This window comes from Triticum dicoccoides, chromosome 6B (genome assembly GCF_002162155.2).
Source record: "Triticum dicoccoides isolate Atlit2015 ecotype Zavitan chromosome 6B, WEW_v2.0, whole genome shotgun sequence".
NCBI classification, from domain to species: domain Eukaryota; kingdom Viridiplantae; phylum Streptophyta; class Magnoliopsida; order Poales; family Poaceae; genus Triticum; species Triticum dicoccoides.
In genome coordinates, this window is record NC_041391.1 from 187,866,339 (window position 1) to 187,886,547 (window position 20,209).

Below are 20,209 nucleotides of genomic sequence, written 5' to 3' on the forward strand. Positions count from 1 at the left end.
TTTGGGCTGGGCCTCCGGTTAGTAGGTTAGTCCCAAAAATGATATAAAAGTGTAAAGTAAAGCCCATAAACATCCAAAACAGGTAATATAATAGCATGGAACAATCAAAAATTATAGATACATTGGAGAAGTATCAGCCCTCCCCACGTATATAAAGGAGGGAGTGGGAGGGAGGCAGCCTAGGGTGCGCCCAAGTAGGAGGAATCCTACTTGGGCCCCTAGTCCAATTCGGGACCCCTTACCATATTTGGACAAGGGGGAAAGGAAGGACGGGGGAGGGGAAGGAAGTAGGAGTCCTACTTCATACTTTCCTTTTCCTCCTCTCCTTTCCCTTTCTCCCCACGTGGTTGGCCCTATAGGGGGCGCACTAGCCCCTTGTGGGCTGCTGTGTTCCCTTACTTGGCCCATTAAGCCCATATCTTTGACGGGGGTTGCCCAGAATCCCTTCCGGTGACCCGGTATCACCCAGAATACTTCCGGTATCCAAATACCATCGTCCTATATATGAATCTTTACCTCTCGACCATTTCGAGACTCCACGTCATGTCCATGATCTCATCCGGGACTCTGAACAAACTTTGATCATCAAATCACGTAACTCATAATACAAATTGTCATCGAACGTTAAGCGTGCGGACCCTACGGGTTCGAGAACTATGTAGACATGACCGGGACACATCTTCGGTCAATAACCAATAGCGGAACCTGGATGCTCATATTGGCTCCTACATATTCTACGAAGATCTTTATCGATCAAACCGCATAACAACATACGTCATTCCCTTTGTCATCGGTATGTTACTTTCCTGAGATTCGATCATCGGTATCACCATACCTAGTTTAATCTCGTTACCGGCAAGTCTCTTTACTCGTTCCGTAATGCATCATCCCGCAACTAACACATTAGTCACATTGCTTGCAAGGCTTATAGTGATGAGCATTACCGAGAGAGCCCAGAGATACCTCTCCGATATATGGAGTGACAAATCCTAATCTTGATCTATGCCAACTCAACAAACACCATCGGAGACACCTGTAGAGCATATTTATAATCACCCAGTTATGTTGTGACATTTGATAGCACACAAAGTGTTCCTCTGGTATTAGGGAGTTGCATAATCTCATAGTCACAGGAATATGTATAAGTCATGAAGAAAGCAATAGCAATAAAACTATACGATCATTATGCTAAGCTAACGGATGGGTCTTGTCCATCACATCATTCTCTAATGATGTGATCGCGTTTATCAAATGACAGCACATGTCTATGGTTAGGAAACTTAACCATCTTTGATTAACGAGCTAGTCAAGTAGAGTCATACTAGGGACACTCTATTTGTCTATGTATTCACACATATACTAAGTTTCCGGTTAATACAAGCATGAATAATAAACATTTATCATGATATAAGGAAATATAAATAACAACTTTATTATTGCCTCTAGGGCATATTTCCTTCAGTGGCAGCGCGGTGTGCTTAGAGGTCGCATCTTCTAGGGTTTGGAGAGAAACAGTTTGGGAGTAGAGGCATCATTGACGTTAATTTGATGTTACAAAGCTTATCTCAAGCACTACGCTAGAAAACTCAACTATTCCTCATTGAAGCAACTCTACCATATTCCCTCAAAATTCCAGCCTTTAAAATGAGTGCCTTTTTAATTTTTAGAAGTTTCACCTTTATGGATAGGATTCAAATCTATTATAAAAGTTCACCAGAATTACAAAGCACCCCAAACATAATAGAAATTACATGGGGGGGGGGGTCCCTGGACAACCAAACAACCACTACCGCCGACAGAACAAGACAACAATGCACTGTTGTCCCCCCTCCCCCATACTGAAGTCGGTCTAACCTTGTCGATGACAGCCGAGAAGTTTTTGTGTGTTGTCCCTAAAGACTAGTGCCACAGAACCACAATTGTTGCCATTGAACTCTTGAATCAATCTGAAGAACCTAACACTAAATCTCGTCGTCGCGTACGCACAATGAGAAATCCTAACCTCGGTGCCCCAAGGAACTGTCATTAATATATGTCGGGCTTCGTCTAATTCATATAATTCGTCCCTCTACCGCCGAACTTGAGGAGGATCGCAGCCCGAAAGACTGGTACAAAGAATAAGCGTTGCCCCAGTGAGGACTTAAACCCCAACCTATCTACTAGTCGAAGATGAGGCACCATGATTCCCCTCTCTGCCACTAGGCACTAGTGCGGGGCGGGGCGCATCCACTAGCTTGCCGATGGTGATCATGGGGAGTGACAATTTGGAAAAATGCCAGTACCCTCGATAGGGTGGCGAACGCAGCCAAAAGTACTAGAGAGGAGTTCGCACAAGGTGGCTACCCAGGTTCGAACCCCCGTGATGAGGTAATACCCTACATCATGCTTTGTGATTTGTATTCATGGTGCTTAAGAGTACTTTCTGTTCAGTAAATCATCGTTAGAAAAGCACTTAACTCTCAATATAGTGGCACATAGAGAGTCTGGATTCTCGAGGAGACACCAAGCCTGTTTGCTAGCATTGCCACATTGAAATAGTGAAAGCCCATCCCTCCTTGATTCGTTGGACATTCATTTTCCACCAAGCCACCCAATCTATCCTCCTCTGGTTGTCCTCGCCCCCCACCAAAAATGTGACATCACATCAATAATTCCTTTGCAAATCATTTTTATAAATTTTAAAGACGACACAACATAGGTAGAGATAGCTTGAACAACATACTTAAGAAGAATTTCCTTCCCTCCAACAAATAATAATTTTTCCGTCCTACCATTGATTTTCGTAATAATATGATCAATAAAATACTAGAAAACAATTAGTTTTATCCAACCCAATATTAAGTATCTGTCACCAAGGACCAGGGTCAAGATATTCGGAGTGGTACAAATTTGTTCTCTAACCTCAGCGCTTGTATTGGACTAAAAGAGATACTAAGGCTCTGTTTGGAAGCAATGTCTTATTCAAACCTCAGTATTTTGATACTACTATCTTTTATACCAATGATAATGAATGTGGTAGTTTATGAAACCAACAATCTTTTTAAGTATTGCAGAAACAGTGGTATGTTTGGCAATCAAAAGTATACAGTGTCGCAATAGGCCAACACTACACAAGGCCTTTGTTGCATTTCTCAGTTTTTAGAAAAGAGGTCCCAACCTCTTTATTTAGTACTGCAAAAGAACTACAGTTCCGTGGGTACTATAGTTTATAATACTACAATTTTTATTAGAGCCAAACATCTGAAAGTATTTAAAACCATATTTTTTAATAAAATATAGTATTCTTGAAATACTTTGAGAATACTTTGCAACCAAACACACCCTGAGCCATTTGCCCCAAAGCGACATAATATAAATCCAAAGTTGACATCAAAGTGTTAGCATTGTGCTTATTAGCCCTCATGAATCATTAGCGAAGAGAAGATTGGTGATTGTGGGGCATTTGCACACACGAAAAAAAAATCATTCTCCTCTGCGTGCATCAATAGAGTAGTCAGATGCTTTGTACATAATAGAAACAAAAAAAATAGATAGGGATCTCCCTGTCATAAACCTCGTAGGCTTGAAACTCTCGCTTTCTTTCATATTAAACCAAGTCCAATATTCAATAGTGGATACACATTGCATAATTTACCCATTTATCAGGAAACTCAGTTTAGCATAATATCCTTCAGAAAAAGGTCACTCAACCCTATCATAAGCTTTATGCATATCGAGGTTGATAGCGCACAAACCCTCCCTTTCCTCTTTTTTTAACATAGTACAATACACTCACCTTTATAAACGAACACATGCATATCCTATCCCTATAAGCACCTCCGAGACTGAGCCGGCACATCATCTTGAGATTGACGAAGTCGATACGTTGTAAACACTCATAAGACACTAAATCATTGTCGGACTTTAAACAATTATTGTCGCTAATCATTCTTCCAGAGACACATTTTTTAAAATGAGAGACACACAGTCCTAATACTCCCTTTGTAAAATAATATAAAAGCGTTTAGATCACTTTTAACGAAGACGCGCTGATAGTGACCTAATCCTACGGTTCGGGAGGGGACCGTTCCAGCGCTCTGGCCGGTCGACCGGCGCAGAGTAGCGCTCCTGCGCCCACCGAAATATGAACCGTCTCGGTCCAGACTCCAGAAGCAGACCAGACAGATCAGCGGTGAGCCCTAGCTCCCCCCTCCACCCCTACCCGCCGCCGACTTGCCGAAGGGCGAGCGTGACACGTGATAAGCGACGCCCAGCCCTGCCCGGCTCCGGGGCTGACAGCGGACGCGTCCCGGCACCTAGGTGCGTCTCTCTCTCTCTCCCTCTCTCTCTAGCAAAATGGGCTATGATTGCGGCGGAAAGGATTAGCCCTATGCGTAGCCGCTGTTTTGATCCACCAAGACGACGCAAACCCTAATTTGGTCACGGTTTAGCCGTCAGGGGGATTTGATGTTATCATCAATTATTCCCTTTCTCTGTCCCAAAATTCTTGTCTTAGATTTATCTAAATACGGATGTATCTAGTTACTCCCTTCGTCCGGAAATACTTGTCATCAAAATAAATAAAAGGGGATGTATCTAGATGTATTTTAGTTCTAGATACATCCTTTTTTGTCCATTTTGATGACAAGTATTTTCGGACGGAGGGAGTACATTTTAGTGTTAGATACATCCTTATCTAGACAAACGTAAGACACAAATTTTGGGACGGAGGGAGGGAGTAGTACGTTTGTTCCGAATTGGTAGAGTGTTTCACCTGCTGTTTGCTCACACGGCTGAGCTGAACTCGCAGGTATGTCTACTTCCCGATCTGCAGAAGAAACCTCCCAGGTGGCAATTGCTTTTTTGGACAGTGATGATGATGAGGGCAAGGCCCCATTATCCTTCAAGAGGGCAAATACGACTGTCAGTACTATGAAAGACATACCTTCCATTGCGAATCCTGATATTTTCGGCAACATTGGTGACGATGCCCCATTATCCTTTAGGAGGGCTGGTGAAGAACATGGGCCCCAGTTATCCTTCAAGAGGGCAAGTATCTCCGTACTGAAGAACAGGTGCTCATTTGTGAATCCTGATACTTTCAGCAACATTGGTGACAATGCCCCATTATCCGTCAGGAGGGCTGGCGAAGAACATGGGCCCTGGTTATCCTTCAAGAGGGCAAGTACCTCTGTACTGAAGAACAAGCGCTCATTTGTGAATCCTGATATTTTCGGCAACATTGGTGACAATGCCCCATTATCCTTTAGGAGGGATGGTGAAGAACACGGGCCCCGGTTATCCTTCAAGAGGGCAATTACCTCTGTCAAGAACAGGCACTCATTTGTGAATCCTGATATTTGTGCCCCTTTATCCTTCAGGAGTGCTGGTGAAGAACATGGGCCCTTGTTATCCTTCGAGAGGGCAACTATCTCTGTGCAGGACCGGCCCTCGGTTGCGAATCCTACTTTGTTTGACAATGATGATGTCAAGGCCCCATTATCGTTCAGGAGGGCAACTACCTCTGTGAAGAACACGCCCTCGGTTACAAATCCTGTTATTGACAATGATGATGACGAGGCCCCAGTACTTTCCTTCGAGCAAAAAAGTGAAGATCATGCCAAATCAGGGAGTGGAAATGGTGGATCACAATGTGGAAGACCCAATAAGAAATATAAGGGAACCACATCGATACCAAGCACTGAAGAAACCATGGAACAGAAAGCGTCAAATAAAGGACAACAATACTCAATCTCAAGGTGCATGGAGGTGTTGCATGGCATGGATGATGTATCCGACGAGATCAAGGTCCTTGCCTCCGATGTTTTGAAGGATGCATCAAGTCGAGAGTTTTTTCTATGCTATGAATCAAGACTCCGTGGTTTGTGGTTGAAGAAGGAAGTGGCTAAACTTGGCACTCAATTGCCTCCATGTATGTGATGCTGTCTTTGCCTTCAACTCTATTTCTTCTTGCTAGCCAATGGCTATGTGTGTATGCTTGACTGAATCTGGATATTAATTTGTACCAATATATCAAATACCATCTTATATATATGCACAACTTGGTGAAAATAGAGGTTTTATGAATATGTAGTATATACATGCTTGTTTTATGTGGATGTGCTACGATTAATGTTGTTGTGTTTCCTTTAACAATTGGAAGCTTCCATCATACGTGCTAGTCCTATTAATTAATTTATCTGTCAGAGTTCTGCTAGGGTATCTGATCAGATCATTGTGTATGATAACGTTGTACAGTTTCTAAGTTCAGTTACCGATGAGACATCCAGATTTTCTGTTGTTGGTATTCGTCGAAATATAGTTCCATTTTCTGTAACACATAGGCGAGCAAATATCATGACATCTTCATTTTCAATTGATTTGTGCCACGGTCCATTTTAAATATTTTTATAGATGTGCATCAGGGCAATCCTTCCATTATTATGTGATATGACTGTTGAGGTGTTGATGCTGCTCATAACTGTATGGTTTTCCATTGGAAAGTTCCACACACTGGATTCACAATCTTATTTTTTTCACACATGTAGTAGCCAAGGTGTGAATCTGACATGCTCCTGTGGATGCCAGCGCATGTAGTACACAGTGTAATTTTTCCTTTTTCTCGTATTCCTAAGATAAAAGCAACACTATTCACTCTTCCCCGAGTTTCATTTTTCCTGATGTGGTGCCAAGGTTTGGTAAAGGGGATGCAATCTGCCAACCTATATATGTTGATGGCGAATGGCAGCTTCCTTCAAATTTGAAGGCCTACAATCGTACAAAACTAGATTTATTAACTTAAGAACTGACACTTGTGCAAAGAAGTTGCATTTATGATGTTTTTTTTTGCTTAACTGAGCTTAATGAGTGTATCATATGTTCATACTGCAGGATAGAGTGCAGGAGCATGCTGTCAATCTCAAGCGCTTTGTGGCTCATGAGTTAAAGTCTTCGTGTGAATGTGGAACTGATTAGAAGATATGTTCTGTAGATTTATCAGCATGGTTATTTTCAACAAAAAAGTGGATTATGTTACTTCCGTTCGTGGATATGATTGCCTTTGCTTGCTGGCTATGGTTTGGTATGCGCTGTTGTTATTTGCATGGAGTATGTGTTCTAATTGTTGCGTCATACAAGCCTTATCTCGTAAGTACGGAGTAAGTACTTTATTGTGTGCTCGGTTCACTAGCTCGCTTCAAAGTTAAGTACTCTGCTCGTATCAGAGATGAACTAGCACCCTTCTCTCTATCATCCCAAATTTTAACCAAGGGAAGAACTAGGACCGTTCTAGAAAACTATATTCAATGCTAAGCTAGACCAATGGTATGTTTGGTTCAATTGAGCTATACACTCCAACGGAAAACGTCTAATTCACACGCATACACTTTTTTATTTTTTGCGGGAACACACCCATAAACTCTCACTTGCCTCCACCTCTTAATTTACTTTTTTTTTGGCCCCACACACTCTTAATTTGCATGGAACGAAAACAAATTCATGTGCCGAAAACCTATAAGTGGGTGAAAACTGGGTTCAATTGTCCTTCACTATCTGTTCGTTTTTAGAAACCTCTTGGATAAGATCAATGGAGAGTGTCACCCTATTTTTTGAACAATGTCGGCCTCTTAACCAGCTCGATTTATAAATATGTATATTTCAGCTGTTGTTTACTACAAACTAAGAGAGCAAGCAATGGGATCCACTGCAAATTCTGTTCATATGATATATACTAGTGGCCCGAGTTAATTTCGTTGGATTTGTGAAATGGTCGTGGAGGTTGCCCATCTTTAGTGTAGAGGAAGAAGCTAGCCATATTGGTTGGCAATCACACGTTGTGGTGATATCTCAAGAAAAAGAAAGCGAGCCTTTGTGGTGTTGGTGTGCCTTCGTGATAACACTTGAACTCCACGTAGAGCGAAGAGTAGTTACTAGAAGAGACGGACATCGCTCCCGTGCGGCTCCTGCGGCCGCACCAGGGCGCCCAGATCCAATCGCCGGCAGACCTTCCCTACCTCCCCACCTCCCTTCGCCGCCGCCGGAGGGCATCCCCGGGCAAAGCCCGGGCGGCGCGGCGGCGGCGCGGCTGTTTCAGCGGCATGGTCGCGTCGGATTCCGTGAGCTCGGCTGTGATTCTTCCCCGAGGCGGATGTGGGTTGGCGTCGGCGGCTGCTGCCGGCGGTGGGTATGGGCAAGGCATGGGCGTGCGGTGTGAAGGCTCTGGGCGGCGCGCGGCGTAGAGGCCCAGGGGTGGTGCGCCGCGGGCGAGGTGCGAGGCGGCCCGGGGCGGCTCGGATCTGGCCGTTGGGCGACGCGACGAGGCGTCCGCCATGTGGAGCTGCACGGCAGCAGAGGGGTGGCTGGGCGCGGACGCGAGGGCCGCGTTTTCACGTCTGGCGCTTGGAGGTGCATCGCTGGGCGCGCATTGGCGCAGGTGTGGGCTACGGCGCGGCTGGATCTTCGGGCGGCGCTCCACTATAGCTTACATCCGCATGGTGCTGGCAGGCCGCGGTGGCTCAGTCTGCGATGGGAGGCCTTGGATCCGGCCAGCTGTGGTCGGATCAGGCTTGGCGGCTGGATTTGATGGCTGGACGCTTGCTGCGGCGGCTCCTAGCCGTTCTTCATCGACAAGCTGATCTGTGGGTGGTGATGCATTGCTGGAGGTTCAGCTGGTTTGGTCAGGGCATTGTGCTACTACACCGAGCGAAAGCTTTGACTCTGGTTTTGGCCGGAGCCGGCAGACGGCGGCGCTCGTGGGCGTCGTGACCTTCTTGAAGACGTTGTCGTGATGCAGTGCTCATCTTTGATGTGACCTCATGTGTTATCGCCAAAAGTATGGTCAATAACACCAACCAGAGAAGGACAAAAAAGTATGTAATTCCTGCCAAGCGCAATGAAAAAAAGAAACCGAAAGAAGCTACTGTTGGGCATGAAGGCAATCAAGAAATTGAATTGAGAGACAACTTTGTACGATGTGGCAAGATGGCAACACGTATTTCTATTGGGCATGTTGAGCTTGTTGCAGCAGAGGACGTCGATCCACAATTTAGAACTCCATGCATGCAAACCCATCTACGTGTGCGTGTAAGGGAGTAGTACTAGTTGTTTTGGCCTTTTGTGATCAGTGTGCCGTATTTTTAAATTATTTAATTAGTGATTATTTAGGAGAGTTGGATTAGTACTACTAGCAGACCGTGGCCATGGTTAGGTTGGAGTCCAATTAGTATTCGGCCCGTATAAAAGGAGTCCAGGTCGGTTGTACCTTGTGCATGCGTGCACTATTAAAAGGGCCAGCCGGCCGTGTATCAGGAGGAGGTTTTTGGAGTTAATTAAACCAGAAAATCGCCGAGATGTGGCGGCGGCCAATTCTGTGGTATTGCTTCTGTTGAGAACCCATCGTGGTTTGTTCTTGTGCGTGTGGATTGGAGAGCTGCTCCAATTGCTACACGTGATCTGCTAAAGATCGTCCAGGTGATTCCGGCCTTCGTGGGGTTCGCTTGTTGTTTGGTTGGGTTTGCATCTTAGTAAACCTAATTCTAGATCGTTGTCTGGCTGCTATATATAAACTGATTTGTACTGTGAAAGATTGAGAAATTGTTCGCACCGTCGTTTTTCTGTCGACGTTCGCATCAAGTGGTATCAGAGCAAGGTTGATCACAGTACAATTTTTTTTCTCGGCTATTTGATTCAATTGTTTGAAAGATGGTGAACTCGCAGCATGAGAAATCTGATCATGAGGAGGGCGATGAACTTCCGGAGGATCTGAATATAAGTGATGATTTACGTATCCATCTGATGTCGATCAAGGGAGCGAACAAGAAGCTTGGGACAAGGGTTGAGGAATTGTCTGCAAATATTGTTGGCGTCGAGGACAGGTTGAACGAGCGTTTGACTGCCAGCGACCGACAACGCACTGATAGTCTACAGGTGGTGACTGCGAGTCTTAATCGGCTCACCGCAGCAGTTCAGCGCCTTCGGGCGAGAGATGTGGCACCCCGACAGTCCCGCTCACGACGACGACGTCGTGACCGCAACAATGACGATGATGGTGATTTTTCTGAGGATTTCGATGCCCGTGGAGGCTTACCTCACCGACCACGGCATGATGCTGGGGCTCATCGCCATGCTGGGCGGGGCCGTGACTATGGCCGCAATGGTGCCCACGAGGATGATGGTTTGGGTCGAATCAAGATAACCATACCTGAATTCTCGGGACGTTGTGCTGACCCGGAGAAATATTTGGAGTGGGAGATGCGCGTAAATCAGATTTTTGACGGTCAAACTACTCCGAAGAGAAGAAGGTTCGTGTTGCATCTATGGAATTTACAGAGTATGCTCTTGTATGGTGGGATAATAAGAATCGTACTAATGAGCGACCAGCGACATGGGTTGACATGAAGCGAATCATGAGGGAACGTTTTGTGCCTGCTTACTACACTCGCCAGCTTCATAGTAGACTGCATCGTCTAGTGCAAGGTACGAAAACAGTTGATGAGTACTATAAGGAGATGCAAGTTTTGATGATCCGTACAGCTGTGCGTGAGTCTGCGGAGGCGACCATGGTACGTTTCTTTGAGGGGTTAGAAGAAAAGATTCGCGACCGTGTTGATTTAATGCAATATAATGATATTCATGAGTTGCTTCATCAAGCGGAGCGTGCTGAACGTTGGGTATTGGAGAAGCAAGCTTCAGAGACTCGTCCAACTTACAGTGGGCGACGTGGTTCTTCTCCTATTGATGGTGGGTTTAGTGCTAAACCGACTCCTTCTTATAAGTCGGGAGGCATTGAACAGAGCAAAGTGGCGGCTGCGCCAAAGGAGGTTTCTCAGGTTTCATCTAATGCGTCATCATCTCATCATCGTAATATTATTTGCCACAAGTGTGGAGGACGTGGACACATGAAGCATGAATGTTCCAATCAACGAAGGGTTCTACTTGTTGATGCGGAATATATTTCAGAATCTGAAGATGAGACGCCTAAGTTAGAGGATGGAATTGAAAGAGGTCATGGTGATACCATACTATGTTATCCTCAAGATGATCCTGATATGGAGAGTTTGCTAGCACATAAGGTCCAGCGAGATGACAAGACCATTGTTGAACAAGGACAACGGCGGAGTATTTTTCAAACTGCATGTATCATCAAGGGTGAGGTTTGCAAACTGATAATTGATGGCGGCAGTGCTAGCCACATGATTAGCAAGGGTGTGGTGGAGTCTCTTTCTTTGTCAACATGGGAGCACCCAAAACCATACTATATGAAGTGGATAAATGATGTGGGCAAAGTGAAGGTAACACATAGGGTGAAGGTGCCTTTTTCTGTTGATGGCTATGTTGATAAGGTGGAATGCGACGTTATGCCACTACATGTTTGTCACCTTATTTTGGGGCGTCCATGGCAGCATGATGTTAACGCTCTTCATCATGGGCGAACAAACAAGTATACTTTTATGCATAAGGGTGAGTTCTATGCTATTCTTCCCAAGGATGCAAACAATATAAAGTGTACTGTTGAAGTGTTCAAGAAAAAATCAGCAAAGTATAGGTCCAAACCGAGGATAGTTTTCTTTCAAGGAAGGGAGGATGATGTGACCTCATGTGTTATCGCCAAAAGTATGGTCAATAACACCAACCAGAGAAGGACAGAAAAGTATGTAATTCCTGCCAAGCGCAATGAGAAAAAGAAACCGAAAGAAGCTACTGTTGGGCATGAAGGCAATCAACAAATTGAATTGAGAGACAACTTTGTACGTTGTGGCAAGATGACAACACGTATTTCTAATGGGCATGTTGAGCTTGATGGAGCAGAGGACGCCGATCCACAATTTAGAACTCCATGCATGCAAACCCATCTACGTGAGCGTGTAAGGGAGTAGTACTAGTTGTTTTGGCCTTTTGTGATCAGTGTGCCGTATTTTTAAATTATTTAATTAGTGATTATTTAGGAGAGTTGGATTAGTACTACTAGCAGACCGTGGCCATGGTTAGGTTGGAGTCCAATTAGTATTCGGCCCGTATAAAAGGAGTTCAGGTCGGTTGTACCTTGTGCCTGCGTGCACTATTAAAAGGGCCAGCTGGCCGTGTATCAGGAGGAGGTTTTTGGAGTTAATTAAACCATAAAATCGCCGAGATGTGGCGGCGGCCAATTCTGTGGTATTGCTTCTGTTGAGAACCCATCGTGGTTTGTTCTTGTGCGTGTGGATTGGAGAGTTGCTCCAATTGCTACACGTGATCTACTAAAGATCGTCCAGATGATTCCGGCCTTCGTGGGGTTCGCTTGTTGTTTGGTTGGGTTTGCATCTTGGTAAAACCTAATTCTAGATTGTTGTCTGGCTGCTATATATAAACTGATTTGTACTGTGAAAGATTGAGAAATTGTTCTCACCGTCGTTTTTCTGTCGACGTTCGCATCAATCTCCCTACCGACCCTTACTCCGAGGGAAACCTCAGATCCGTGCATTCATGGATCGGACGATGGCGGCGTCATGCGTCGTGCCCCTCTTGAGGGCTTCGTCTTTGGAGGTGGGGATCAGTTGGAGGGACTAGTGGCGGGTGTGCCAGAGTGGTGAGTTTGTGGCGAGGCTTCTGTGGCAACGATGGCGGTGGTGAGCGAGGTCGGAGGCACGGCAATGGTTGTGTTAGTCGGCTCTTCTTCGGCGTGTTCGTGGGATTGCCTTAGCCCGTTTGTTACTGTGAAGTCAGAACTGAGGAGGCGGGGCCCCTGTGGCAATGATGACGAGTAGCAGGTGGTCTGTTCGGCGGTCTTTCATGGCGCCAACCTTGCATATTTCTTCTTCGTAGCTCTCTGTCAGAGTCGGAGTTGCGCTGTCCTCGACGCGGGTGGCTGAGTTTTGGTGCGGAGCTTCATTTGTCTTCACATGACCTCTATGGTGTGGGTTGTGTTGATGCTCGTCTACGGTGAAGTCGGAGTCGTTTGCTCGGGGATTAGGGATGGCGATGACGCCGCTAGAGGAGAAGTGATGACGATGACACGTGTGTGCTAGCTCGACGAGGCCCTCTTCAGAGAGGGGTGTATGGGGTATTCTATGTGTGCCGCTCAGCGGATTGTGACGATTTTCGACCGGTTTTCCGTTAATGGATGAGGCAAATCTTTTGCCTCCGTTTCAAAAAAAAATATAACATGCGTTCGTTACGGAGCGTCCTCGGTCTCCAGTGTGGTTTTCTTTTCTTTCAGGTTTTTCTTGCTTGCACATATATAAAAAAACATGGCCATTTTTAGGAAAAAAAAATCTTGAATTATATTTGAAAATGGCAAACATTTTTCTAAAACTTTCATGAACATTTTTAAAACTTAGTGAACATTTTTTGAGTTAAGAACATACAATTTTTCAAAATAAAAGAAAAAATATGAAAAAACCAGAAAAATGATAATGAGCAAAATATAAATGATAAAACACAAAAAGCACAATATAAGAAGTAAAGCAGTAGATAAGCAACATGAAAGAAAGGAAAACAAATGACCTATTTAGGACCTTCAAGAACCTATCGAAACCAGGAAAACATTTGTCGGTTTGACTGGCTGACCAACGCTCCCCTTGTTGCGATTGCCACATTTAGCGGGAATGAGTGACCAATTTTACTCTGGATTGGAGGATTTTTGTGGAATTTCGGATTTGTATCCTAAGGAAGACCTTTGAATCCTATATTGGAGTTCCTAAATTCCTATGGAATCCATTCCTATGCCTCTCATTCCATAGGTATATCAACATGAGCTCAAACCTCTTTTAATTTTTCTTTGGAGAAGCCTAATGCATCTTCACGCACTACCTCTTTATTCTCTCTTCTCAATCCTCTAAAGCTCCTGTGTTTTTTTCTCGTGCACTATCCATTGACACTCATTGTGTGTTTCGGCATCCCACAGGATTTCACGATATGTGACATCTCAATCATCCGGTTTTTTTCACCTAAAAAAATTACAATTTTTTTTTGGAGGGGTATGGCGGTAGGTCCAGTTGGCCCATCTACAACGGCCGAGGTCAGGGTCCAGGGGCGTGCGCACTCCGGACTCCCGAGCCGGATCGGAGACAGAGAACGTAGCGGAATTCAAAGACATGCGATCCCGGCCGACTCCGTACCAGGATGAGAGGCTATAAATAACCCCGCACCCGCTCTATGTTCACCACAATCCAACAGCCGCGGCCACACATCCATCTCAAGGAGGCGATGGACTTCAGCAAGTCGGATCTCGCGGAATCGAAGGCTGCGGTGACGGGAGCCGAGAAGGCGCCGGAGGCTGGAGCGAGCGACAAGGGGAGAGTGTTCGTCTTCAAGAACGGGAGGAAGATGGAGCTGGTCAGCCAGGAGTGCATCGACTCGCTCCTGACGCTCCCGCCCCGCAAGCCCATCCGCCCGGTTGACCACGAGCTTAACGACAGCTTGACCACACTCGACCCTGAGTTCCGCGAGGCTTATCGCCGTTCTGCTGTCTCCCTCTTCAAGTCCCTGCAGGCGGCGCGGGACTGCGAGGAGGACATCCTTCGGCAGTATGAAGCCACGGGACAGGCCTTTGTTGAGTATGACGATGACGACGACGACGATATAGCCGCGGGACAGGCCTTTGTCGAGTATGACGACGATGGCGATGACGAGGAGCTCTAGATCTAGTTACTGATGTTATCGTTACCTGCTGTAGTTGTTGATGGGACTCTGTTGTAGTTGTTTAAAAAAGATTATGAAATATATTTTGAACTGCTTAAACGTCATATATTTGGTGTCCACAGGCTCGTGCAAGACTGAACTGGGCCCAACAGCGCTTAAGCTTGAAATGTGCATGAACTAGCTTGCATACAGATCGAACATAAAATACACCATGATCGCCTCAAAGACTTGTTGCGAGTATACCACAGGTTAAAAGAGAACACATATAGCAACATTGCCGATAGTTTGTTTTTTAGAAAAGGAGGACCTACCCCGCATCTGGGCGATGCATGTGCTCACCTTATTAATTATTTATAAAGACTTTACAAAGTAGTAACATTGCCGATAGTTGAACATTGATTGCTGTTGTCAATTCAACACCGGTTCGCTGACATCAGGTGCCCACAAGAACCAACGAAAAGAGAACTAGAAATGTGCCCACGGATGGAGCTTTGATAGCATTATTTGTGCAACTAAAAAAGACGTCATGGGCTCATACAACCTTGGAACAACAAAATCCTTCAAAGAACCGCTCATGTCAAAGTACGGAGCCAACAACAAAGCCACTGACGGTCGCTGCTTTTTCCCGATTCCGTGAGACATGTTGTAGACACCATGACCATGTTCACACAACAAGATACAGGTCACTGGCTAAACGAAGACAAGAACAGGAAAAACAGTTACAATCATGATTTTTTTTGCGGGGGAGTTACAATCATGATCATGAACAGACAAAGCTCCAAACTTACAATCATGAATAGGCTCGATGCAGCGAGTGCAAGGGGGATGCCGACGGAGGTGATCGCATCGTAGTGCCCTTTCAGGTGAGTGTGCTTGCTCAAGCTCTGGAAATACTACTGCTGCTTAAAAAGCCTCTCACGTGGCAAAAACGGCTATTCTGTGATCTACATTAGTGCATCACAAGAAAAGAAACTAAGACTACATGTGGCAAGGTGGAAAAAAAAGAGTAGCAAATCTTCGGAAAGAACTGAGAAGTGTAACGGGTTATATATAATCATTGATATGAAGGGCGGGCTGTAAGGTGTAAACATAAGAAATGTAATCAGGAATTAGCACTGTTGGCCTCTGGCCATAAATTGCTCTACAAACTTAACTTTGAAGTTTTAAAAAACCTTCTATTAGTTCCTAACCGCTCTACTTGGCACACAATAGAAACACTACCCTACCTCACCACCTCCCCACAACCACACCCCAACATTTTTTGAATGTTGCTAATCTTGTTCAAATGTCCACTTTTGGCACATAAGCGCATCATCTCCAGGTGGATCAAATTTGATAATTTGTATGGCATCAACAGTGTGCCCTTGAATGAAGTAACTTATTGCAAAAGTATCACCGAGACAGTAAACATGCGACCTACATAAAGTAGAGCAAGCAAAACAGGGTAATGGGTCTATATTAACAGAGAGATGGTAGTCTTACAAGCTGAATCACAGAGCACAACCATAGATTGAAATCAAAGTCTAACATTCTCAAAAAGGCGTGTGATCTCCAAAAGAGAGGCAGAGTCCGTCGGATCATGATGGATCATATGTATAGGCGGTAGCTGCGACTAGCGGTGTCGCGTCTACAGACGATGGACAATGAAAGAGAGGCGGCGCCTTGCCTTAAAATGGAAGGCGTGGATGGCACCTTCGTGGATGTTCATTTGGTTGCGAAACCATGAATAGTTCATCGTGATGGAGGCCCTCTTGTCGGTTCCAAGCATGAAGCGACTGTCGCAGCCCACGGTGCCGTCTCCAAGCTTGACTGAGAAGGTATCATCATCTTGGTGGATGCATGTATTTCTTGCTTTGTATTTGTTGAATTGGTTTTAGCTCATCGTGTCAATTTGTTCGAGTGTGAGCTCGTGAGCTTGTTACTCTTGGAGCCACCGCTCCTAGACAATTTGGTGGATTGTTGTCGGTGACCCATTTGTGGAGATTGTGAAGAGGCCCGAGTTAATTTTGTTGGGTTTGTGAAGTGGTTTTGGAGCTTGCCATCTTTAGAGTGGAGGAAGAAGCTAGCCATATCACACGTTGTGGTGATATCTCAAGGAGATGAAAGTGAGACTGTGTGGTGTTGGTGTGCCTTCGTGGTAGCAACCACCCGACCAACGGAGACTATTGTATCGGTGGATACTTGAACTTCGCGAACATATCCATTGTGTCTTGTCCCTTTACTTTTCTTAATTCATACTTTCTACTATTGATATAGATTGCTAGCTTGTATCATTCATTATCATATCTTTTGATATAACTTGTGTAAGCTTGTATTGCTTACTTGTGCTTGCTTTTATCATTAATTTCCATATCACTATAAACTTGTATTGCCTACTTCTGATTCCTAGTTTCCATAACTGCATATATCTTTTTTAGAATAAGTTGTTGATGTACTTAGTTGAGCTAGTCTATTTAGGATTTGTGCTTGAAAAGTATCCGCCTAGTTTAATTTTCGGATTAGGATAAAGCCAAATCCGTAAAATTTTATAAAACGCCTATTCACCCCCTTTAGGTGACATCAGAGTACTTTCAGCATTTCAGCGCATGCGTTCCTTAGGGAGCGTCCTCGGTCTCCGGTGTGGTTTTCTTTTCTTTCAGGTTTTTCTTGCTTGCACATATATAGAAAACCATAGCCATTTTTTAGGAAAAAAATCTTGAATTATATTTGAAATGGCGAAACTTAGTGGACATTTTTTAGTGAAGAACATAAACTTTTTTAAAATAAAAGAAAACCCCGAAAGAAAAAAATATGAAAAAGAAAATCAGAAAAATAATAATGAGCAAAATGTAAATAGTAAAACAAAAAAACCCATAATATAAGAAGTAAACCAGTAGATAAGAAACATTAAAGAAAGGAAAACAAATGACCTGTTTAGGACCTTCTAGAACCTATATAAACCAGGAAAACATTTTGTCGGGTTGACTGGCTGACCAACATTCCGTTGGTCCGATGGCAACATTTAGTGGGAATGAGTGACAAATTTTACTGGTGTACACTACCACTTAAAGTATAACCAGTTAAGGTCCCTTTGGATTGAAGAATTTTTGTGGAATTTTGGATTTGAATCCTAAGGAAGACCTTTGAATCATAGGATTGTAGTTCTTAAATTCCTATGGAATCCATTTGCATGCCCCTCATTCCATAGGTATATCAACATGAGCTCAAACCCCTTTTTAATTTTTCTTTGGAGAAGCCCAATGCATCTTCACACACTATCTCCCTATTCTCTCTTCTCGATCCTCTAAAGCTCCTGTGTTTTTTCCCGTGCACCATCCATTGATAATCATTGTACGATTCTGCGTTTTGGCATCCCACGGAATTTTATGTGGAAGGAGACCTTCCTGTCGACTACGACAACGTCTGTGGCGACTTCGTCGATCTCAAGATGATGTCATGGCTTAGTCTTTCAGGTGTGCTCATAGAGGTAGGGTGTGCATGCGTGCATTCATGGGGTGCTTATATGTACGTATGTATGAGCGCCTGCGTCTATACCATGTTCAAAAAAATCCTGCGTTTTTTAGCGAAAATCCTGCGTTTTTCTATCTGTATATCTTCATATTACTTTTTTTTTTCCGAAGGGGTATGGGGGTAGGCCCAGTTGGCCCATCTACAAGGCCGAGGTCAGGGCCCAGGGCTGGTTATCACCGGGCATGCGCACTCCCGACTTGAAAAACATAAAGTACACCATGATCGCCTGAAAGACTTGTACGAGTATACCACAGGTTAAAAGAGAACACATAGCAACATTGCCGATAATTGGACCTTGTTGCTGTCAATTCAGTATCGGTTCGCTGACACCAGGTGCCCACAAGAACCAACGAAAGGAGAACTAGAAATGTGCCCACAGATGGAGCTTTGATGGCATTATTTGTGCAACTAAAAAAGACGTCACGGGCTCATAACCTTCGAACAGCAAAATCCTTTCAAATTAAGAACCGCTCCCATGTCAAAGTACTGACCCAGCAGCGAAGCCACTGACGGTCACTCCTTTTTCCCAATTCCGTGAGACATGTTGTAGACACCACGGCCCTGTTTGCACAAGATACAGATCACTGGCCAGACGGAAACAAGAACAGAGATTGCAATCATGAACAGACAAAACTCTTACAATCATGAATAGGCTCGATGCAGCAAGCGCAAGGGGGATGCCGACGGAGGTGATCGCATCGTAACGCCCTTTCAGGTGAGTGTGCTTGCTCAAGCTCTGGAAATACTGCTGCTGCTTAAAAAGCCTCTCACGTGGCAAAAATGGTGGTTCCGTCATCTGCATCAGTGCATCACACGAAACGGAGCTATGACATCTTGTAGCAAAATGTTTCAAACGATAATGTCTTATGCAAATATTGAGATAGAACTAATAAGTAATAAGCATATAACAGGAAATTGGAGTATAATCCATGATATCAAGGGCTGGTGTCATGACTGAACCTTATATCGTCAGATCGGAAAGAAAAAGGAGTGCTAAGTATGAAATGAACCAGTCACACATTACAAAATGAAATTCAGTCCAGCAAAATGCCAACATATATTCAAAGATTACGCTTCTGCGACTTGGACACAAACAATTGCACACCCCGCATCCACCATTTGCTCTGTCAGCGTGTCGTCATGTAACCAATAACAGACTGACAACGCCATTCCAAATCAAAATGTGTCGGCCCGTTCTAATCTCCAAGGAGCTGAGATCGCACCACGGATGCATGGCACCTCTAATCCCATGCGTGTCCAGACGGTCAGAAATCACGCACGGACGAAACGTACCAGCGGCCCAGCGGCTAAGCTCCTACAGGCCGGCGCCGGGGGTCGTCGAACCAATGTCGATTAGATCCCAGACGCAGGCGGCGATCCACGTATCACGCGATAGGTTAGGTCACGCCTCGCCTATGAACCAACAAGGTACAAACCGCGCGCGCGGACGGCATGCATGCGCATCGCATCACGTCGCCGCGGTTTCGAGTCACACGAGCAGATCGTCAAACATCCGATCGAGAACGTGGCGAGGCGGGTGGAGGGGGAGGAGGAGAGCGCGCACCTTGGCGAGGAGGAGAAGGACGACGACGATCCTGGCCACGGTTTGGGGAATGGAATGGTGGAGGAACTGGGGTAGGGAGCGAGACGGGAGAAAAGGACGAGAGCAGCACGGCTTATATGGGCCTAAATAGTAGTGCATGTGAGATGCGACCCATTCAACGGGCGAGGTGGGCCCATTAGATTGCTCCTCCTCCGGGAGAATCCTGTTCATGGGCCAGCCCAGATAGCGGCCACTCAAGTAAAACAGTAGTAATGGACATCCACAACGGCACCATGGGCCCCTATTGCATCGATTGTGAAGGAGATAGACGAAACTGGCATTTCCTATTCGGCGCTTCAGGCGCCCGTTAACGTGCATTCCGCAAACGGGCTCCTGAAGCGCTCCTGCGCTGGGCCGGCCCATCTATGCTGTTTCAAACAGCAAAAATGGCGCCCGATTTAGTGGGACAATTAAGATCGCAAGCTGAATTCTTGGAAGTATGAGGATTTGACTTAGCCAGGGGATATTGATAGGAGATAGTTGACATTATGATAATGACTT

General features: G+C 45.0%; 2 protein-coding genes and 1 pseudogene across 4 annotated transcripts; 1 reads left to right on the forward strand and 2 right to left on the reverse strand.

The window, feature by feature from the left end:
* The first annotated feature begins 4,146 nt into the window (after positions 1–4,146).
* On the forward strand, positions 4,147–7,028 carry LOC119326611. Of its 3 annotated transcripts, none has more exons than XM_037600237.1 (3): positions 4,147–4,299; positions 4,790–5,911; positions 6,871–7,028. In XM_037600237.1, coding segments are annotated over exons 2-3 (1,122 nt in total). In that variant the 5' UTR covers positions 4,147–4,299; positions 4,790–4,791; the 3' UTR covers positions 6,873–7,028. The 3 variants fall into 3 exon arrangements, with proteins under 3 accessions (XP_037456134.1, XP_037456135.1, XP_037456133.1); XM_037600238.1 differs by lacking the exon at positions 6,871–7,028 and having other exon boundaries at positions 4,790–4,902; positions 4,986–6,062; XM_037600236.1 differs by lacking the exon at positions 6,871–7,028 and having other exon boundaries at positions 4,790–6,062.
* An 8,032-nt stretch (positions 7,029–15,060) lies between these two features.
* On the reverse strand, positions 15,061–15,545 carry LOC119321031 (annotated as a pseudogene).
* A 2,802-nt stretch (positions 15,546–18,347) lies between these two features.
* On the reverse strand, positions 18,348–19,774 carry LOC119325741. The gene is made up of 3 exons (XM_037599467.1): positions 19,670–19,774; positions 18,746–18,901; positions 18,348–18,666 (listed from the first exon to the last, which is right to left on the reverse strand). The coding sequence occupies exons 2-3, from the start codon at positions 18,899–18,901 to the stop codon at positions 18,619–18,621; spliced, it is 204 nt and encodes a 67-aa protein (XP_037455364.1). The 5' UTR covers positions 19,670–19,774; the 3' UTR covers positions 18,348–18,618.
* Between the last annotated feature and the right edge of the window lie 435 nt (positions 19,775–20,209).

What these genes read in the sequence shown, in the direction of transcription:
- LOC119326611 (XM_037600236.1), top strand. Translation starts at nt 4,792, where the DNA reads ATGTCTACTTCCCGATCTGCAGAAGAAACCTCCCAGGTGGCAATTGCT.
- LOC119325741 (XM_037599467.1), bottom strand. Translation starts at nt 18,901, where the DNA reads ATGACGGAACCACCATTTTTGCCACGTGAGAGGCTTTTTAAGCAGCAG. An exon ending in CATCGAGCCTATTCATGATT is followed by an intron (nt 18,667 to 18,745) that starts GTAAGAGTTTTG and finishes TTGTGCAAACAG; the next exon opens with GGCCGTGGTGTCTACAACAT.